The sequence below is a fragment of the Salvelinus fontinalis genome, chromosome 13, assembly GCF_029448725.1.
Source record: "Salvelinus fontinalis isolate EN_2023a chromosome 13, ASM2944872v1, whole genome shotgun sequence".
Classification (NCBI taxonomy): domain Eukaryota; kingdom Metazoa; phylum Chordata; class Actinopteri; order Salmoniformes; family Salmonidae; genus Salvelinus; species Salvelinus fontinalis.
The window spans coordinates 18955302-18978222 of record NC_074677.1 but is presented as its reverse complement, the minus strand read 5'-3'; the positions used below and the strand labels follow the sequence as shown (position 1 = coordinate 18978222).

At 44.8% G+C, this 22921-nt stretch overlaps 1 protein-coding gene across 2 annotated transcripts in view; it reads right to left on the bottom strand.

Annotated features, from left to right (window-relative positions):
* Positions 1–6141: 6141 nt before the first annotated feature.
* jakmip2 (janus kinase and microtubule interacting protein 2) overlaps positions 6142–22921 on the bottom strand; it is a 40782-nt gene continuing 24002 nt past the window's right edge. For both annotated transcript variants that reach the window (XM_055941971.1, XM_055941970.1), the window contains exons 7-22: positions 22145–22291; positions 20594–20650; positions 20358–20480; positions 19721–19849; positions 18713–18796; positions 16168–16230; positions 15811–15909; positions 14527–14628; positions 14197–14250; positions 14001–14066; positions 13802–13870; positions 13049–13126; positions 12641–12844; positions 10954–11019; positions 9888–9964; positions 6142–9434 (exon numbers count right to left, since the gene is read on the bottom strand). In XM_055941971.1, the coding sequence (XP_055797946.1) occupies positions 9914–9964; positions 10954–11019; positions 12641–12844; positions 13049–13126; positions 13802–13870; positions 14001–14066; positions 14197–14250; positions 14527–14628; positions 15811–15909; positions 16168–16230; positions 18713–18796; positions 19721–19849; positions 20358–20480; positions 20594–20650; positions 22145–22291 (1392 nt within the window). In that variant the 3' untranslated portion in view covers positions 6142–9434; positions 9888–9913. The remainder of the gene's footprint in view (positions 9435–9887; positions 9965–10953; positions 11020–12640; positions 12845–13048; positions 13127–13801; positions 13871–14000; positions 14067–14196; positions 14251–14526; positions 14629–15810; positions 15910–16167; positions 16231–18712; positions 18797–19720; positions 19850–20357; positions 20481–20593; positions 20651–22144; positions 22292–22921) is intronic.

Here is a 22921-nt window from a genome sequence, read left to right as displayed (position 1 = left end):
GACACGCTGTAAAAACAGGTTCTGGAGCAACTGAGACATTCTGTAATAACAGGTTCTGGAGCAACTGAGTTACGCTGTAACAACAGGTTCTGGAGCAACTGAGACACGCTGTAGCAACAGGTTCTGGAGCAACTGAGACACGCTGTAACAGGGTCTGGAGCGACTGAGACACACTGTAACAACAGGTTCTGGAGCAACTGAGACACGCTGTAACAACAGGTTCTGGAGCAACTGAGACACGCTGTAACAACAGGTTCTGGAGCAACTGAGTCACGCTGTAACAATAGGTTCTGGAGCAACTGAGACACGCTGTAACAACAGGTTCTGGAGCAACTGAGACACGCTGTAATAACAGGTTCTGGAGCAACTGAGTCACGCTGTAACAACAGGTTCTGGAGCAACTGAGACACGCTGTAACAATAGGTTCTGGAGCAACTGAGACACGCTGTAACAACAGGTTCTGGAGCGACTGAGACACGCTGTAACAACAGGTTCTGGAGCAACTGAGACACGCTGTGACAATAGGTTCTGGAGCAACTGAGACACGCTGTGACAATAGGTTCTGGAGCAACTGAGACACGCTGTGACAATAGGTTCTGGAGCAACTGAGACACGCTGTAACAACAGGTTCTGGAGCGACTGAGACACGCTGTAACAACAGGTTCTGGAGCAACTGAGACTCGCTGTGACAACAGGTTCTGGAGCAACTGAGTCACGCTGTAACAATAGGTTCTGGAGCAACTGAGACACGCTGTAACAGGGTCTGGAGCGACTGAGACACGCTGTAACAACAGGTTCTGGAGCGACTGAGACACGCTGTAACAACAGGTTCTGGAGCAACTGAGTCACGCTGTAACAATAGGTTCTGGAGCAACTGAGACACGCTGTAACAGGGTCTGGAGCGACTGAGACACGCTGTAACAGGGTCTGGAGCGACTGAGACACGCTGTAACAGGTTCTGGAGCGACTGAGACACGCTGTAATAACAGGTTCTGGAGCAACCGAGACACGCTGTGACAACAGGTTCTGGAGCAACTGAGACACGCTGTAACAACAGGTTCTGGAGCAACTGAGACACGCTGTAATAACAGGTTTTGGAGCAACTGAGACACGCTGTAACAACAGGTTCTGGAGCAACTGAGACACGCTCTAACAACAGGTTCTGGAGCAACTGAGACACGCTGTAACAGGTTCTGGAGCAACTGAGACACGCTGTAACAACAGGTTCTGGAGCGACTGAGACACGCTGTAACAACAGGTTCTGGAGCAACTGAGACACGCTGTGACAATAGGTTCTGGAGCAACTGAGACACGCTGTGACAATAGGTTCTGGAGCAACTGAGACACGCTGTGACAATAGGTTCTGGAGCAACTGAGACACGCTGTAACAACAGGTTCTGGAACGACTGAGACACGCTGTAACAACAGGTTCTGGAGCAACTGAGACACGCTGTGACAACAGGTTCTGGAGCAACTGAGTCACGCTGTAACAATAGGTTCTGGAGCAACTGAGGCACGCTGTAACAGGGTCTGGAGCGACTGAGACACGCTGTAACAGGTTCTGGAGCGACTGAGACACGCTGTAACAACAGGTTCTGGAGCAACCGAGACACGCTGTGACAACAGGTTCTGGAGCAACTGACACACGCTGTAACAACAGGTTCTGGAGCAACTGAGACACGCTGTAATAACAGGTTCTGGAGCAACTGAGACACGCTGTAACAGGGTCTGGAGCGACTGAGACACCCTGTAACAACAGGTTCTGGAGCAACTGAGACACGCTGTAACAACAGGTTCTGGAGCAACCGAGACACGCTGTGACAACAGGTTCTGGAGCAACTGAGACACGCTGTAACAACAGGTTCTGGAGGAACTGAGACACGCTGTAACAGGGTCTGGAGCGACTGAGACACGCTGTAACAACAGGTTCTGGAGCAACTGAGACACGCTCTAACAACAGGTTCTGGAGCAACTGAGACACGCTGTAACAGGTTCTGGAGCAACTGAGACACGCTGTAACAACAGGTTCTGGAGCGACTGAGACAGGCTGTAACAACAGGTTCTGGAGCAACTGAGACACGCTGTGACAATTGGTTCTGGAGCAACTGAGACACGCTGTGACAATAGGTTCTGGAGCAACTGAGACACGCTGTGACAATAGGTTCTGGAGCAACTGAGACACGCTGTAACAACAGGTTCTGGAGTGACTGAGACACGCTGTAACAACAGGTTCTGGAGCAACTGAGACACGCTGTGACAACAGGTTCTGGAGCAACTGAGACACGCTGTAACAGGGTCTGGAGCGACTGAGACACGCTGTAACAGGTTCTGGAGGGACTGAGACACGCTGTAACAACAGGTTCTGGAGCAACCGAGACACGCTGTGACAACAGGTTCTGGAGCAACTGAGACACGCTGTAATAACAGGTTCTGGAGCGACTGAGACACGCTGTAACAGGGTCTGGAGCGACTGAGACACGCTGTAACAACAGGTTCTGGAGCAACTGAGACACGTTGTAACAACAGGTTCTGGAGCGACTGAGACACGCTGTAACAACAGGTTCTGGAGCGACTGAGACACGCTGTAACAGGTTCTGGAGCGACTGAGACACGCTGTAACAACAGGTTCTGGAGCAACTGAGACACGCTGTAACAACAGGTTCTGGAGCAACTGAGACACGCTGTGACAACAGGTTCTGGAGCGACTGAGACACGCTGTAATAACAGGTTCTGGAGCAACTGAGACACGCTGTAACAACAGGTTCTGGAGCAACTGAGACACGCTGTAACAGGGTCTGGAGCGACTGAGACACACTGTAACAACAGGTTCTGGAGCAACTGAGACACGCTCTAACAACAGGTTCTGGAGCAACTGAGACACGCTGTAACAACAGGTTCTGGAGCAACTGAGTCACGCTGTAACAACAGGTTCTGGAGCAACTGAGACACGCTGTAACAATAGGTTCTGGAGCAACTGAGACACGCTGTAACAACAGGTTCTGGAGCAACTGAGACACGCTGTAACAACAGGTTCTGGAGCAACTGAGTCACGCTGTAACAACAGGTTCTGGAGCAACTGAGACACGCTGTAACAATAGGTTCTGGAGCAACTGAGACACGCTGTAACAGCAGGTTCTGGAGCAACTGAGACACGCTGCAACAGGTTCTGGAGCGACTGAGACACGCTGTAACAACAGGTTCTGGAGCAACCGAGACACGCTGTAACAACAGGTTCTGGAGCAACTGAGACACGCTGTAACAACAGGTTCTGGAGCAACTGAGACACGCTGTAACAGGGTCTGGAGCGACTGAGACACGCTGTAACAACAGGTTCTGGAGCAACTGAGACACGCTGTAACAACAGGTTCTGGAGCAACTGAGACACGCTGTAACAACAGGTTCTGGAGCAACTGAGACACGCTGTAATAACAGGTTCTGGAGCGACTGAGACACGCTGTAACAGGGTCTGGAGCGACTGAGACACGCTGTAACAACAGGTTCTGGAGCAACTGAGACACGCTGTAACAACAGGTTCTGGAGCAACTGAGTCACGCTGTAACAATAGGTTCTGGAGCAACTGAGACACGCTGTAACAGGGTCTGGAGCGGCTGAGACACGCTGTAACAACAGGTTCTGGAGCAACTGAGACACGCTGTAATAACAGGTTCTGGAGCAACTGAGACACGCTGTAACAACAGGTTCTGGAGCAACTGAGACACGCTGTGACAACAGGTTCTGGAGCAACTGAGACACGCTGTAATAACAGGTTCTGGAGCAACTGAGTCACGCTGTAACAACAGGTTCTGGAGCAACTGAGACACGCTGTAACAATAGGTTCTGGAGCAACTGAGACACGCTGTAACAACAGGTTCTGGAGCAACTGAGACACGCTGTAACAACAGGTTCTGGAGCAACTGAGTCACGCTGTAACAACAGGTTCTGGAGCAACTGAGACACGCTGTAACAATAGGTTCTGGAGCAACTGAGACACGCTGTAACAACAGGTTCTGGAGCAACTGAGACACGCTGTAACAGGGTCTGGAGCGACTGAGACACGCTGTAACAGGGTCTGGAGCAACTGAGACACGCTGTAACAACAGGTTCTGGAGCAACTGAGACACGCTGTGACAACAGGTTCTGGAGCAACTGAGACACGCTGTGACAACAGGTTCTGGAGCAACTGAGTCACGCTGTAACAACAGGTTCTGGAGCAACTGAGACACGCTGTAACAACAGGTTCTGGAGCAACTGAGACACGCTGTAACAGGTTCTGGAGCGACTGAGACACGCTGTAACAACAGGTTCTGGAGCGACTGAGACACGCTGTAACAGGGTCTGGAGCGACTGAGACACGCTGTAACAACAGGTTCTGGAGCAACTGAGACACGCTGTAACAACAGGTTCTGGAGCAACTGAGACACGCTGTAATAACAGGTTCTGGAGCGACTGAGACACGCTGTAACAGGGTCTGGAGCGACTGAGACACGCTGTAACAACAGGTTCTGGAGCAACTGAGACACGCTGTAACAACAGGTTCTGGAGCAACTGAGTCACGCTGTAACAATAGGTTCTGGAGCAACTGAGACACGCTGTAACAGGGTCTGGAGCGACTGAGACACGCTGTAACAACAGGTTCTGGAGCAACTGAGACACGCTGTAACAACAGGTTCTGGAGCAACTGAGACACGCTGTAACAACAGGTTCTGGAGCAACTGAGACACGCTGTAACAGGGTCTGGAGCGACTGAGACACGCTGTAACAACAGGTTCTGGAGCAACTGAGACACGCTGTAATAACAGGTTCTGGAGCAACTGAGACACGCTGTAACAACAGGTTCTGGAGCGACTGAGACACGCTGTAACAACAGGTTCTGGAGCAACTGAGTCACGCTGTAACAATAGGTTCTGGAGCAACTGAGACACGCTGTAATAACAGGTTCTGGAGCAACTGAGACACGCTGTAACAACAGGTTCTGGAGCAACTGAGACACGCTGTAACAATAGGTTCTGGAGCAACTGAGACACGCTGTAACAACAGGTTCTGGAGCAACTGAGACACGCTGTAACAGGGTCTGGAGCGACTGAGACACGCTGTAACAGGGTCTGGAGCAACTGAGACACGCTGTAACAACAGGTTCTGGAGCAACTGAGACACGCTGTGACAACAGGTTCTGGAGCAACTGAGACACGCTGTGACAACAGGTTCTGGAGCAACTGAGTCACGCTGTAACAACAGGTTCTGGAGCAACTGAGACACGCTGTAACAACAGGTTCTGGAGCAACTGAGACACGCTGTAACAGGTTCTGGAGCGACTGAGACACGCTGTAACAACAGGTTCTGGAGCGACTGAGACACGCTGTAACAGGGTCTGGAGCGACTGAGACACGCTGTAACAACAGGTTCTGGAGCAACTGAGACACGCTGTAACAACAGGTTCTGGAGCAACTGAGACACGCTGTAATAACAGGTTCTGGAGCGACTGAGACACGCTGTAACAGGGTCTGGAGCGACTGAGACACGCTGTAACAACAGGTTCTGGAGCAACTGAGACACGCTGTAACAACAGGTTCTGGAGCAACTGAGTCACGCTGTAACAATAGGTTCTGGAGCAACTGAGACACGCTGTAACAGGGTCTGGAGCGACTGAGACACGCTGTAACAACAGGTTCTGGAGCAACTGAGACACGCTGTAACAACAGGTTCTGGAGCAACTGAGACACGCTGTAACAACAGGTTCTGGAGCAACTGAGACACGCTGTAACAGGGTCTGGAGCGACTGAGACACGCTGTAACAACAGGTTCTGGAGCAACTGAGACACGCTGTAATAACAGGTTCTGGAGCAACTGAGACACGCTGTAACAACAGGTTCTGGAGCGACTGAGACACGCTGTAACAACAGGTTCTGGAGCAACTGAGTCACGCTGTAACAATAGGTTCTGGAGCAACTGAGACACGCTGTAATAACAGGTTCTGGAGCAACTGAGACACGCTGTAACAACAGGTTCTGGAGCAACTGAGACACGCTGTAACAGGGTCTGGAGCAACTGAGACACGCTGTAACAACAGGTTCTGGAAAAGTCAGTCACAACCACAAATGAGATTTGGAAATAAGATGTCACAAAAATACAGACACTTAAAACTGCAAGCCATGAACTTTTATTTTCATCATTATCCCTTTTTGTTTGTTTAATATACTTGAAAGAGGAGGGGGTTAAATTCTCATTGGAAGACAGGAGGGTAAAGATGTACAAATCAATGTCCTCGGTGAACAGAAATGTACAACATTACATAATCATACTAACTGATCAAAAACATAATCATTAAAAATAACTTACAAATTGATGGGGAAAGCGCATTTAAGGCAATCGCTAGTTGGCTGAGTTTGCTCCAAAACAGTGTCAATCATTCTCCTACAGTGTAATGTAAGAGAAGTGGGACATGTACAGGTATGTAATGGGATGCTTTGGGTTCCTAGGCCTCCAGATAGGGCCGGGTGCGGGGGCTAGCGTGGCTGGGTGAGAGGTTGGACAGGGACATGTAGTTATATTGCAGGACCAGGACATAGTCAGGGTGAAAGGAGAGAAGCAGAACCAGCAGGTAGACATTTCGTCAACTTTCTCCTATTTCAGTTGGGAGATGGGGGTGGTGGGTTAGGAAGGTTAGAACCAACCCCTGTGGTGTCCATGGTGCTGAAAGGGGTGTTAGTAAAATACAGTAGAGCAAAACGGCATGTCATTGCTGAAAGAGGTACCGTATTCCTTTTCGTTTTACAGTATTCCTGATCGCTTTGCTGAGAAGACAATGACCACAATCAGCCAGAGCTGTTTAGGATGCAGGTAGGTAGCTGGGACATAGTGTTTACTGTTCATTTAAAGGGAGTGGTAATCGTCATTCAGTATAAACCATGAAACTCCTGCTGGTAGGCTACAATTGACCATCTTGAAAGAGTACAAAAGAGAGGGAATGTGAAAGGAAAAAGGGTGGAGGAGAATATCGATATTTCAATTATTTTAAGTTCAGTACAATTGAGGAAATAAAGTTCATTTGCAGCTGTCACCACAATAAACAGAGTGTTTCATATGTTGGAGTATTTAGAAACGGCTGAGTAGTTCTACTGTTCAAGCTGCAGAGGAGAAAGAGGTCATATTCACAGAAAGAAGAAAAGAGACTACAGGAAATCATCAAGACACATGTACATATCAACAAATCTATATATTACACAGCCATATAGAGGGTCTTTTTTCTCTGTGGAAATCTTGGTACATGGGGATCGACTGGGACTTTTGGTTTATTAAAAAAGGAAAGGAAGGAGAACCAGAGACCTAATTCCATTCTGTCCGCTGGTTTAAAAAAGTACAGTTAAAGTCTACAAACAGAAACCTTGGTCTTCTGTTGAAAAGAAGATCTGGTGGGTCAGTGTGTGAGCACATAGTGGATCCTCTCTCCCGTACTTCTCTCTCTCTGCCATCACCTGAGCTGTTTCAGCTGGTCTGAGACCAGAGGAGACACATTATCCTGGGTGTCCCATGTCCTGTGTCTCCTGGTCACAGAACAGTCAGTCAGTCACCATCAGAACAGTCTGTCACAATCAGAACAGTCAGTCAGTCACCATCAGAACAGTCCGTCACGATCAGAACAGTCAGTCAGTCACCATCAGAACAGTCCGTCACAATCAGAACAGTCAGTCAGTCACCATCAGAACAGTCCGTCACAATCAGAACAGTCAGTCAGTCACCATCAGAACAGTCCGTCACAATCAGAACAGTCAGTCTGTCACCATCAGAACAGTCAGTCAGTCACCATCAGAATAGTCAGTCACCATCAGATCAGAGTCACCATCAGAACAGTCAGTCAGTTACCATCAGAACAGTCAGTCAGTCACCATCAGAATAGTTAGTCACCATCAGATCAGTCAGTCCGTCACCATCAGAACAGTCAGTCAGTCACCATCAGATCAGCCAGTTACCATCAGAACAGTCAGTCCGTCTCCATCAGAACAGTCAGTCAGTCACCATCAGATCAGCCAGTAACCATCAGAACAGTCAGTCCGTCACCATCAGAACAGTTAGTCACCATCAGAACAGTCAGTCAGTCACCATCAGAACAGAGTCACCATCAGAACAGTCAGTCAGTCACCATCAGAATAGTTAGTCAGTCACCATCAGAACAGAGTCACCATCAGAACAGTCAGTCAGTCACCATCAGATCAGAGTCACCATCAGAACAGTCAGTCAGTCACCATCAGATCAGCCAGTTACCATCAGAACAGTCAGTAACCATCAGATCAGAGTCACCATCAGAACTGTCAGTAACCATCAGATCAGAGTCACCATCAGAACAGTCAGTCACCATCAGAACAGTCTGTCACCATCAGATCAGTCAGTCAGTCACCATCAGAATAGTCAGTCACCATCAGATCAGAGTCACCATCAGAATAGTTAGTCACCATCAGATCAGTCAGTCAGTCACCATCAGAACAGTCAGTCAGTCACCATCAGATCAGTCGGTCACAATCAGATCAGTCAGTCACCTTTAGAACAGTCAGTCACCATCAGATCAGTCAGTCACCATCAGATCAGTCATTCAGTCACCATCAGATCAGTCATTCAGTCACCATCAGATCAGTCAGTCACCACACTCACAGGCCCTGATCATGTCTCGTCACTCCTGTGAAGGGGTGCATTCACACATAAGAGCGTCCGATCAGGTTTATAAGAGAGAGAGGGAGAGAGTTGGAAGGACTGTGGTCTGGTGAGGCCTGTTGATGTAGCCTACAGCAGTCTTTCCTGTCCTCTTCCGTGTATAGTCTGGGGGTAGTCTGGGGCTAGTCGGGGGGTACTCTGGGGGTAGTCTGGGGCTAGTCGGGGGGTACTCTGGGGGTAGTCGGGGGGTAGTCTGGGGATAGTCGGGGGGTACTCTGGGGGGGTACTCTGGGGGTAGTCGGGGGGTAGTCTGGGGGTAGCCGGTATGTAGTCAGGGTGTAGTCTTGGAGTAGATGGATGGTGTAGCGTTCCCCTGCATGGCAGAGATAAGATCTCCTAGACTTTGGTTTCCTTTATGTCTTAAAAAGTGGGTTGATGTGTGTGCATGCGTGTGTGTTTCCAGTATGTTTGTATCAGCGTGTACAGTGTATATGACTGTTTACACGTGTGTGTGTATGTGTGTGCGTGTTTTCCGACTGAGGGTTCTGTTCCAGTTATCCCACTGAGTTGAGAGAAGCTCCATGGTCCAGGGTTCAGTCCAGTGCAGCATACATTATGTATATCCCCAGAGTGAGGTCCCAAATCAAACAGGTGTGAATTCCCAGCCATGTCCGACACACAACAGTTCCATATCCACTCACTGTTACAATATGAGTCACAAAGTCGACTCTCTTCTCCCCAAAATAAAACCCACTGCAGTCACAAACACAATCTCCAGGTTTCCACGCTGTCTGCAAACAGAGAAGAAAGAGACAACGATAGAAGAGTGTGAGATCAATCCAACAATGGTAGTGTGTACATTACAGCATTATCCATACGGAGGACTAAGAAGTGGCCGAGCAGCCGGCAGACCAAACAAAGCTTACATGCCAAGAACACAACGTCCCAGTCTGACAAAGGTTAGCACTAAATAATGCTCTTCTTCATAACTGTGAAGGAAAAATGGGTTGGCTTCAATGGAAAGGAAAAGTATTAGTTACATATAGCATGATTCCCTAAACAATGGAACTTCATGAATCACAACTGTGGAAAGACACGTTGGCTACACTACAAAGACGATTTCACTCATGACTATCACCGGTCCTGATGGTCGCTAGGGAGATGAAGAACAACAGAGGGAACAGATGAGTGCAGAGAGGAAGATGAGAAAATTCTCTTGAGTTTAGTGACCAGGCCAGACTCACCTCTGCTGCAGGAGATGTCACAGACATCAAGGCCAAAGGATAAAGGCAAGAGAAAAGAATAAGAACAGAAACAAAAACTATAGAGTGAGAGAGAGAAAGAGAGAGAGTGAGTGAGACAGCGAGAGAGAAAGAGAGAGAGCGAGAGAGAAAAAGAGAGGAGAGAGTCGGAAAAACAGAAGACATGTTAGTTACAAGCAGAAACAGAGGATGCTTAAGAAACACTGTCCTACTAGGTGGGGAACTATCAATTAATCAATGAATTGAACTTCATTTAAATACAGAGAAATCTAGTCCTGATATGACTAGACTCTATGGTGTCAGAGCATTGCCATTACAGAACTACAGTAAAGAGCCATTCTGAGTCATGTACAACTTGGTTCATATACAACTTTTAATTTATTTTATATTTAACCTTTATTTAACTAGGCAAGTCAGTTAAGAACAAATTCTTATTCACAATGACAGCCTACCTAACAACACTGGGCCAATTGTGCTCTGCCCTATGGGACTCCCAATGACAGCCGGTTGTGATACCTGGAATCGAACCAGGGTCTGTAGTGACACCTTTAGCACTGAGAGACCACTGCACTACTCGGGAGCCACTCAGGACTTTAACTCTAACAGGGCCGAGGTCCTGACTATATGCGTTGACCTGACCAAACTGCACATCCCCCTCTGCAACAATGGAAGCAAAACTACTGGCCACGCCTCATTATGTTTGGTTCATTAACTAGTCAGTGATGTGGGGTTCAGCGGGACAGAGGTCTGCCTGATGCTTGACTGTAAGGATACTATAAGGAGAAGACAGACTGAATGTCAGTCAAGTGGAAAGCCTTAGGGATAACAACACATTATCTTTCATCTTTTAACAGGCCCGTTCAGGTCACAGAAGCATCACAGGGGCTGAGTTCCTATTTCCTATATAGTGCACTACTTTTAACTAGGGTCCATAGGACTAGATCGGAAATAGTATGGCATTTGGGACTTAGTCATAGTCAGTTTATAGCCAACAGGGAGGAGAGAGCAAAACCTGTGTGACGGTAAATAACTCTGACGGCCATCTTACCTTCTCCTCCAGATCCTTAATTTGTCTCCTCTGAATGTCTGTCTTATCCTCCAGGTCTCGGATTCTCTGAAAATATTGTTGTTCCCTTAGTGAGTATATTCAATCTATTCAACAGTAACATTGCATGCTATAGCGGAACTAACTTTATGCCAAGCCAACACAAATATGCTCCATAAATCTATATTTTACATACACTTTTGAATCACTGCTAGCAATATAAATAAACTTTACAACAAACGTTAAGAAAACATATATGTATTGTACAGTCAGGTAAACATCAGTATTACAGTTTTGGTGTATGGTGTATCAGGGTTTCCTTGGAGCATCTGCCTGTGGCATGGTTTATTGAAAAATGAAATGCTTTCTGTAAAACCATGGGTGAGACAGGTATGCTGACAGCTCTGCCCTTGGAGAAGCCTGGTAAGGGGTTCAGCAGCTGCGTCTGTGAGAGGCTGGCACATGATGCTGCTACCCTCTGGAGTGGATCAGCCAGTGTAAACTGTAAATCAATGGAACATCGCCCCCTACAGTAGCATTTAGGAACTGCAGCAGCGGCATCATCTTTGTTCCACGTTACAGTAAATTACAATTAGGGTTGAACAACCTCTTGTTCATTCCAGAAAACATATGCTGTATTCTGTTAAATGTTGTAACTGCTTAGAGTAACAATGTCTGCCTTGTCCTTGGTTTAACCACCATAGAATTAGAAATTAGAATACCTTGGTGTAACCACCATAGAATTAGAAATTAGAATACCTTGGTGTAACCATCATTGAATTAGAAATTAGAATACCTTGGTGTAACCACCATATAATTGGAATACCTTGGTGTAACCATCATTGAATTAGAAATTAGAATACCTTGGTGTAACCACCATAGAATTAGAAATTAGAATACCTTGGTGTAGACACCATAGAATTAGAAATTAGAATACCGAGGTGTAGCCACCATTGAATTAGAAATGAGAATATCTTGGTGTAACCACCATAGAATTAGAATACCTTGGTGTAATCATCATAAAATTAGAAATTAGAAAACCTTGGTGTAACCACCATAGAATTAGAATACCTTGGTGTAATCATCATAAAATTAGAAATTAGAATACCTTGGTGTAATCATCATAGAATTAGAAATTAGAATACCTTAGTGTAACCACCATAGAATTAGAAATTAGAATACCTTGGTGTAACCACCATATAATTAGAATTAGAATACCTTGGTGTAATCATCATAGAATTAGAAATTAGAATACCTTAGTGTAACCACCATAGAATTAGAAATTAGAATACCTTGGTGTAACCATCATTAAATTAGAAATTAGAATACCTTGGTGTAACCACCATACAATTAGAAATTAGAATACCCTGGTCTAACCAACAGTTATCGACCCTGTCTGTGTGACTAAGACGTGTCCACTAACACAAAGCTTCAGGGCTGAAGTCTCAGACAAGGCGACTCATAGAGAAAACATATTTTCATCTGCAAGTCCAACAGACTGTCCTCATCTGTTGAGTCATGTCTCATGTTGAGTCATCAAAGGGAGTGTACTCATAATACATTTGAATGGATAATGGGTTTGATTCCCACTGGCGCCACCCATGAAAATGTACATGTATGAATACACTGTAAGTGGCTTTGGACAAAAGCGTCAGCTGAATGGCATATATTGTGTGACTGTATATTGTACCTGATGGGCCTGGTGGAGCAGCTCCATCCTCTCAGCCAGAACCTGACAGTCGAACTCTCTGCTCTTCCTTAGCATCTGTCTGCGTAGCTTCTCCACGGACGTACGTAGCTCGTCCTTCTGCATGTCACTCAGAGGCTCGCCGTACCCAATCACCTTGTCCTGCTGCAGCGCGTTGTAAAGAGTAGCCTCCAGCTCCTGGATTTGCTGTGGGTGGAGGTTGAGAGGGTAATTAGCCAAAGTGATGATAATATAATGTATGTAGATAACCATCATCTACAAGTCGGTACTGGCTAGGGGGGAGGTGTATGCATTGCACACAACAATCTATGTTACACTTACAGTATGTTCAAAGTTCACAATGGTGTATTTAAAGGCAGGATGTTGAATGAGGGGGAATGCAGCAGTTACCGTGTAGGCCTGATCCAGGGCTGACTTCCTGTAGTCCAGCTCCTCCTCCAGATAGCCTTTCTGCTTGCAGAACATCTCCTGTGGGGGACAGTGCTCTCTGGTCAGTGTTTTGATCTCAATACTGTGACTGAAGAAGTCAGTACCATCCTCAACAGTCCCTAACATCACATCAACAGGTAGTGATACAGGATAGTGTTGTCTATACACCTTATAGTTATTTGAGCATCTCTTCCACACAAACATGATATATTACACAACATGTGCCAGGCTTGTAATACTGTAGGCAATATTCAGAGACACACTCGTCTGCTTCTGCGAGATAACAACATACAACAAACGTCCTGCTTATGTCACAGTTACAAAGCTGGAATAGTGGAAACATCTCAGCGATATTGACAAGACTGGGAGGAAACCAGGAACACAGGAGAGTGAATATCTTGTGCACATACACTCTTCATTTACGTCATTGAGCAGAGGCTCTTATCCAGAGCAACATACAGAAGCAATTAGTGTCAAGTGCCTTGCCCAAGGGCACATCGGCAGATTTTTCACCTAGTTGGCTCGGGGATTCAAACCAGCGACCTTTCAGTTAGTTACTGGCCCAACTATCTTAACCACTAGGCTACCTGCTGCCCATAAACCATATAAGCAGCAATATGACATTTTAATTTCATGAAACGCAGTAAAAACGACTCAAGCCAAGCTAGCGTGACGTGACAGTGAGTGAGGGATGTGAATGGAGAAGGAACTCACCATCTCTAGCTCCAGGTCAATCATCTTCTGATGCAGCGCTGCCTCTGTTCCCTCAATCTGTTGTATCCACTAGGGGGAGACAAAGACAGCACAATGCACAACAATGACTTTGATAAGTAACAGTGCTATATGAATGGCTATGACATTGCTTACAAGTAACTTTGAACTAAGCAACAATATTTGTTATGTATTGGCATACCTTTTCAGCAAGAGATAGGACAGTGCTAGCTTGAATAATGGCCACTTGCTCCTCATTTCGCAAGTTCTGAATAAATAAATAAAATATAAGGTAAAACAATCTTGATTTTTAATAATTTGGCAAAGAAGGAGTGATTGGAAAACATTGGCAAAACATCAGTAACAACATATTATAGAGCCCTTTCCAACAGACTTACCCCATTATCACCCAGAATGTCTAGGAGCTTGATCAGGTCAGGTACACAGACATCCTGGGAAAGGATTGAAATAAACAATCAGCATCCTATTTCACCTGACATTGTTTAGCAGGAAGACAAAATATCACGTGTTATTTAAAAAAGAACTGACTTTGCTGAAAAAATACTTTGCTGAGGAAAAATGTACTTGATACGATTGTGATGTGTTGTTGTCTCACATAGCTATCTTAAGATGAATCACTAACTAAGTAGCTAGGATAAGAGCGTCTGCTAAATGACTAAAATGTCAAATGTTACAACGCTATCAGATATTATTGAGATGGGTTATACCTTCACTCCTTCCTTCATACAGTAGATCTGTAGGGCGCTGACACCCTCGGAGAACGGATGCATGCGGAGATGATTAAACGGAGGGGACTTTCGCTCACGCTCCTACAGGAGGAAAATTACATTTATTTCATCAGTTAAAAGCATTGGTTAAAAGGATGGAACCGACTTGGTGAAAAATCTGGCGATGTGCCCTTTCGACAAGGCACTTAAGCCTAATTTGCTCCAGGGGTGCCATACTACTATGACTGACCCTGTAAAACAACACATTTCCCTGCACCTATCCGTTGTATGTGACAATAAAACATATACGGTACCAGTTAAAAGTTTGGACACACCTACTCATTCAAGGGTTTTTCTTTATTTTGAAAAGAAGCAAACAAATGCTCAGCATATGTGGGAACTCCTTCAAGACTATTGGAAAAGCCTTCCTCATGAAGCTGTTTGACAGAATGCCAAGACTGTGCAAAGCTGTCATCAAGGCAAAGGGTGGCTATTTTGAAGAATCTCAAAAATAACATGATTTGATTTGGTTAATACTTTTTTGGTTACTATATAATTCCATGTGTTATTTCATAGTTTTGATGTCTTCACTATTATTTTACAATGTATAAAATAGCAAAAATAAAGAAAAATCCTGGAATGAGTAGGTGTATCTACACTTTTGACTGGTCCTGTATATATATTTTTATGATTGGACAAAGAAGACTGTGGAGGGATTCAGTGCAGGGATTTTTTCTGTTGTTCTATTCTTTATCCAGTAGATGGAAGCACCATCCTTTTTGGGGGTGCAGTATCTGCACTGCAGAACAGAATAGACAAAGCCCTGTGTCCTGAGCCTGTCTCAGCCTGGCCAGGAAAAAAACTGCAATTGATTAGCATGTTGGCAGAAGCAGCAAGCAGTGCTGGGCTGGGCTGTAGGTCTTGGGGCAGGAATTATCATGCTCTGCACGGCCAAGGCCTAGATGTGCTCAGAACAGAGAAAATAGCCTGCACAGTGTTTGTGTGTGTGTGTGTGTGTGTGTGTGTTGGGGCTGAGAAACACTGAGCTGAGAAACTGTAACACTGAATACAGAGGTTGTCCAAACATGCCTGAAGTAAAGTGTATAATGTGTCCCTCTCTGTTCTTATCAATTTAGTAAAACATCTATTGATGGGAATATTACAAACCCATTATATACATTTATCTAGTCCACCACTGATCTTAGACAATTTTATTTAAGTAAACAGCTGTGATTCCATTCAAATGTACAGTATGCTTCATTAACCTGCCATAACCAGGCCCACCTCTAGTTCCAGTATTCTGAATTCCAGGAGCTCATTCTGGTCCTTGGAGTCTTGCAGCTCCTGTTGCTGTCGACCACATTTTGCATCTAACTTCTCCACCTGCAGAAGACCAGATGGATAGCAGGAAGGTCAGAGCCTGCCAGTTGCAATGGACTTCCATACCTCTGCAATATCAAGTGGTGCACAGTGAATGTTCAGATCCAAAATGGCTACCATGCATCACCCTTCTCGGAAGTGCACATTAGTGGAGGGCGAGGTGAGTTGACTTTACTGCAGAAAGTAAAGTGCTTCCATGTGATGATGAATGGTGTAAATGCAATACTATTATAATATCAATGATATCATAGAAGGACAGACCTTTTCCAGCAGCTCCTGATTCCTCCTGAAGAACAGCTGTTTCTCCTCTACCCACTTGGAGTCCTGCCAGAGGAGAACCCAGTTTCAATGAGGGAAACATTCTCTTCTGTTACTTATAACCATGGAATTAGAATGAGTGTACCAATGAGTTTACCAGTCTATTTCGCTGGTTACAACGTACTGATGAGGCTTGTCTTATGAAATATCTAACATCTATATATAATAACAATATATTATAACATTATATAATGTATATATGCTCCCGTAGATCGATATCATACACCGAGTGTACAAAACATTAGGAACATCTTCCTAATATTGAGTTGCACCCCCACCCTTTCGCCCTTAGAACAGCCTCAATTCGTCAGGGCATGGACTATACAAGGTGTCAAAAGCGTTCCACAGGAATGATGGCCCATGTTGAGTCTAACGCCTCTCACAGTTGTGTCAAGTTGGCTGAATGCCCTTTGGGTGGTGGACCATACTAGTGTAACGGATGTGAAATGGCTAGCTAGTTAGCAGGTACGCGCTAGTAGCGTTTCAATCAGTTACGTCACTTGCTCTGAAACCTAGATGTAAGTGTTGCCCCTTGCTCTGCAAGGGCCGTGGCTTTTGTGGAGCGATGGGTAACGACGCTTCGTGGGTGACTGTTGTTGATGTGTGCAGAGGGTCCCTGGTTCGCGCCCGTGTCGGGGCGAGGGGACGGTTTAAAGTTATACTGTTACACTTGGTACACACAGGAAAATGTGCAGCGTAGCAGTTCTTGACACAAACCGGTGTGCCTGGGACCTACTACCACACCCCGTTCAAAGGCACTTAAATATTTTGTCTTGCCCATTCACTCTCTGAATGGCACACATACACAATCCATGTCTCAAGTGTCTGAAAGCTTAAAAATCCTTCTTTAACCTGTCTCCTCCCTGTCTCCTCCCTTTCATCTTAAGAGTTAACAAGTGACATCAATAAGGGATTATAGCTTTCACCTGGATTCACCTGGTCAGTCTATGTCATGGAAAGAGCAGGTGTTCCTAACGTTTTGTACACTCAGTGTAGCTATCCCATTATGGATAGCATTTAAGTTTGTTAACTGATCTGACCAACAGTGTATGAAATACTAGCGTCAATCACAACCCTATTCAAAATTGTTATTCTCTGTTGTGGGGCAACCGAATCAATACCATTCATTGGCATTTCCTCTTGGTCACCAAGATGAATCACTATTAAACAGTCCAACACTCTTTTTTTCACAGCCCTGTTACATTTGGTACTTGTAGTAGGTAAATAATTGCAAATAATAACAAAGGTCACGTACAGATCAAGCCATCCATGCGACTGGGACATTGTGTATAGCCTTTCTCTATGTCGTAGGACCCATCCCAAATGGCAGCCGTTTCCCTTTATAGTGTTCTACGCTGACCAAACAGAGCCCTGGACTCTGGTCAAGAGTAGTACACGATATAGGAAACAAGGGTTCCATTTGGGAAGCAACCCATGTCTTAGTGTTGGTCTGTATTGGGAGTAATGTCATTGGTCTGTATTGGGTGTAATGTCATTGGTCTGTATTGGAGGTAATGGCATTGGTCTGTATTGGGTGTAATGTCATTGGTCTGTATTGGGGGTAATGTCATTGATCTGTATTGGGGGTAATGTCATTGGTCTGTATTGGGAGTAATGTCATTGGTCTGTATTGGGAGTAATGTCATTGGTCTGTATTGGGAGTAATGTCATTGGTCTGTATTGGGTGTAATGTCATTGGTCTGTATTGGGAGTAATGTCATTGGTCTGTATTGGGAGTAATGTCATTGGTCTGTATTGGGAGTAATGTCATTGGTCTGTATTGGGAGTAATGTCATTGGTCTGTATTGGGAGTAATGTCATTGGTCTGTATTGGGAGTAATGTCATTGGTCTGTATTGGGAGTAATGTCATTGGTCTGTATTGGGAGTAATGTCATTGGTCTGTATTGGGAGTATTGTCATTGGTCTGTATTGGGAGTAATGTCATTGGTCTGTATTGGAGGTAATGGCATTGGTCTGTATTGGGGTTAATGTCATTGGTCTGTATTGGGTGTAATGGCATATTACATTTACATTTTACATTTTAGTCATTTAGCAGACGCTCTTATCCAGAGCGACTTACAGTAGAGTGCATACATTTTATTACATTTTACATACTGAGACAAGGATATCCCTACCGGCCAAACCCTCCCTAACCCGGACGACGCTATGCCAATTGTGCGCCGTCTCACTGTATTGGGGGTAATGTCATTGGTCTGTATTGGGGGTAATGTTATTGGTCTGTATTGGGGTTAATGTCATTGGTCTGTATTGGAGGTAATGGCATTGGTCTGTATTGGGGTTAAGGTCATTGATCTGTATTGGGGTTAATGTCATTGGTCTGCATTGGGGGTAATGTCATTGATCTATATTGGGGGTAATGTCATTGATCTATATTGGGGGTAATGTCATTGATCTGTATTGGGGGTAATGTCATTGATCTGTATTGGGGGTAATGTCATTGATCTGTATTGGGGTAATGTCATTTACCTGTCCTTTGTGGGCGAGCTCCTTCTCCAGGTCTTCTATCTTGGCCTTGTACCTGAGAATGTCTGCATGTAGCTGCTCTTGAGCCTGGGACACACAACAGTATCCACATTAACATCATCCACTGGATACAGCTGAATGTGACTGGTTGGTGTTGTTTTAGAACGCGTGAGCAGTGCTGCAGTTGTACTGGGGTATAGGTTCTTAATATTTTGTACATTTAGTCTAGAATGCATATGCAGTCTTATCAGCATTTTACTGAATACAGAAACCAATCTGGCATGACCCCATCCCTATTGTCCCAGATGATACAAAATACAATCTTATGTGGGTGCTATTTTACTGAACATTAAAGCGTATATCAGCATGAGGTGAAACAGTGCCACTGTTCGCCTCAGCTCATTTTTTATTGTCTTTGTTTTGTTGATGAAACGGAGGAGGAGCATCCAGCATTGTGGTAAAATAATCATCTACAGTAGATAGTTTTCTGTTCTGTCGCTCGTGCAAATTATGTCTGAGGGGAAAAACAGTGTTCGCTGTTTGAAGTAACTACTTTGTTGTTGTAATATCACAACCGGACGAGGCAGTTTCACCAAGAACACATTCCAGCTTTAATGGCAGTGATATTTAACTGAATATTAATGGCAATGATATTTACGTTACATTTTTTTTGTGTGTTTTAATTTTATTTAACCTGGCAAGTTAGTTAAGAACAAATTCTTATTTACAATGACAGCCTACACAGGTAACATTAATGGCGGTGATATTTAAGTTAACATTAATGGCAGTGATATTTAAGTTAACATTAATGGCGGTGATATTTAAGTTAACATTAATGGCAGAGATGTTTAAGTTAACATTAATGGCAGTGATATTTAAGTTAACATTAATGGCAGTAATATTTTAGTTAACATTAATGGCAGTAATATTTAAATTAACATTAATGGCATATTTAAGTTAACATTAATGGCAGTGATATTTAAGTTAACATTAATGGCAGTGGCACTGTACCTTAGCTTCTATCTCAGCATCCAGAAGGCCTCCTTGATGTTCCTGCAGCAGGGCGTATGCCCTCTGTAAGGCCTGGTACTCTCTGGTCAGCTGCCTGAAGCGCAGCTCCGACTCCTCATTGACCAGTCCCTGTGACCATGAACAGACCCCAGGGTTAGAGAGAAGACATTGGGAGAAAAGCCAGGAAGTGTCACGCCTGCTCCCGCTCCCCCTCTCTGGCGCCAAACAGACCATCATTACGCACATTGTCACCATCGTTACGAGCATCAGCGTTTCATGGGACTCACCTGTACTCTATTACCTTATTGATTGCCTTCCCTATATCTGTCACTTCCTCAGTTTCTTCCCCGTGTCTGCATTAATGTTATGTTTTTCATGTCCAGATGCTGCCCTGTCCTGTTTCATGTCTGTTTATTACTTAAATGTTCACTCCCTGTACTTGCTTCTCGTCTCCAAGTGTCTGTCCTTACAGGAAGAGGAATTATGGATAGAGAGATTAGAAACACATTGGTTCAGGGAAAGTAGATGCTGATGTGCTGCTGGTGCTTGTGCAAAGGTTATTGATCACTTATCGTAAATAAAGTTCCTTCCCCACCCAGGGGCTGTGTCGATTTCCTGTGAAATGAACAGGTCTCACCTCATCCAGGTCTTCATCAGGAGTGGCTGGAGTGCGGTCCATGCGAAACGAAGCCACGGAGGACGTCTCTGAGTCCATGGATTCCTCATCGTATCCAAAGAAGGTGTCCACTACAATGTGTCTCTGTGTAGAGAGAGATCACAGGATTGTGGGGAAATAGATATTTCCCAAGGCAGATGAATGTATTATTGTACTGATCTTTTTTATTGTGTTGTCATGTGAAGAAAAAACTCTACCTTTATTGGTCTGTTGCTTCGTTTATGCCTCTTCTTCCGCAATAGTTTTTCCCTATCCTGAAACATATCGGGCATGTCGGAACAGTTAGAGCTATCCGGGAATTCTTGGGACCTCCCTACCATAAACCCTAACCTTAACCTTAACCCCTACCCTAAACCTAACCCTAACTATTACCCTTACCTAACCTTAACCATAACCCTAACCTTAACCCTTACCTTTTTAAATGTAAACTTCAATGGGGTGATGTCAGAGTTGGGACGTCCCAAGGACACCGTTTAGACTTTTCCATTTAAGAACTACCAACAAACAAACATACAACTTCAGCAACCATGGATACATTTCCTGAGATCAGCCAATTGTTTCTGTCAAAGAGCAAAAGAGTCAGATACTGTTTCCACCAGTTTTCCAGATACTGTGTTTCCACCAGTTCTCCAGATACTATGTGTCCACCAGTTCTCCAGATACTATGTTTCCACCAGTTCTCCAGATACTATGTTTCCACCAGTTCTCCAGATACTATGTGTCTACCAGTTCTCCAGATACTGTGTGTCCACCAGTTCCCCAGATACTATGTGTCCACCAGTTCTCCAGATACTGTGTGTCCACCAGTTCTCCAGATACTGTGTGTCTACCAGTTCTCCAGATAATGTGTCCACCAGTTCTCCAGATACTGTGTTTCCACCAGTTCTCCAGATACTGTGTTTCCACCAGTTCTCTAGATACTATGTGTCCACCAGTTCTCCAGATAATGTGTCCACCAGTTCTCCAGATACTATGTTTCCACCAGTTCTCCAGATAATGTGTCCACCAGTTCTCCAGATACTGTGTTTCCACCAGTTCTCCAGATACTGTATGTCCACCAGTTCTCCAGATACTGTGTGTCCACCAGTTCTCCAGATACTATGTGTCCACCAGTTCTCCAGATACTGTGTGTCCACCAGTTCTCCAGATACTGTGTGTCCACCAGTTCTCCAGATACTGTGTGTCCACCAGTTCTCCAGATACTGTGTGTCCACCAGTTCTCCAGATACTGTGTGTCCCCCAGTTCTCCAGATACTGTGTTTCCACCAGTTCTCCAGATACTGTGTGTCCACCAGTTCTCCAGATACTATGTTTCCACCAGTTCTCCAGATACTATGTGTCCACCAGTTCTCCAGATACTATGTGTCCACCAGTTCTCCAGATACTATGTGTCCACCAGTTCTCCAGATACTATGTTTCCACCAGTTCTCCAGATACTGTGTGTCCACCAGTTCTCTTGTGTTTTGTTTAGTCAGTACTAAAATTGTCTCCTGTGACATATTGTTAACACAAAGTAAATGCTAGATGGTCAGTGTACACAAGATTTGGTTCTGGGCTCCACAGAGATTAGTAAGTAAATCAACACCCTGGATCATTTTAGAAGTGGATGCCTATTTGTAAAATGTACTATTTGACTAAATGTATTTGTATGTTCTTTACATTGTAAATAAAACCTTGAATATCCCAAAATAAACTTTGTAAAAAAATATATACATTGGGGAACTCAAATTTGTAAAAGGAGAACTCACTCTTGTCAGCTCGTCAATCATGCTTTGTTGCTCCAGCACCTGCAGCTTGAGGAACTCAATTTCCTGGTCATCATGCGCCTGGTCCAGATCATTCAGAGACTTGCAGTTGGCTTTCTTCAGTGGCAGGTGGGAGCTGATCTTCTCCTTCTACAGAAACAAAAAAGACCTTTGTGAGTGGAACAAGTTGTAGTTGAGTTTAACAACACTCTATATTGCTCAGTATGGGCTCGTCATTAATAAAGTAGATTTGTGGTGGTTGTTAGGGCACTGAGGCCAAAGCTGCAAGATCATGGACTTCTAAATCCACAAGACTAATGCAGACTGTACTTTGATAAGGACTGTAATCATAGCCAATGTGTTGCAGACAGTCTTCATAAACACTGAGCTATTGAGGCATGCTTGTATTATTATTATTATTATTATTATTGTCATTTACAAAATAGCCCCCAACACTCTACTCAGACTACATCCAGTTTGCTATCACATTTGCCATCAATGCTCCATATAGGACACATCACTGCACTCTATAGTCCTCTGTAAACTGGTCATCCCTGTATGTGCCATCTGTTTACCACCAAAGCCCCATATTCTACCCACCACTGCGACCTGTATGCTCTCGCTGGCTGGCCCTCACTACATATCCGTCGCCAAACCCACTGGCTCCAGGTCATCTATAAGTCCTTGCTAGGTAAAGCCCCGCCTTATCTCAGCTCACTGGTCACAATAGCAACATCCACCCGTAGCAGGCGCTCCAGCAGGTATATTGCACTGGTCATC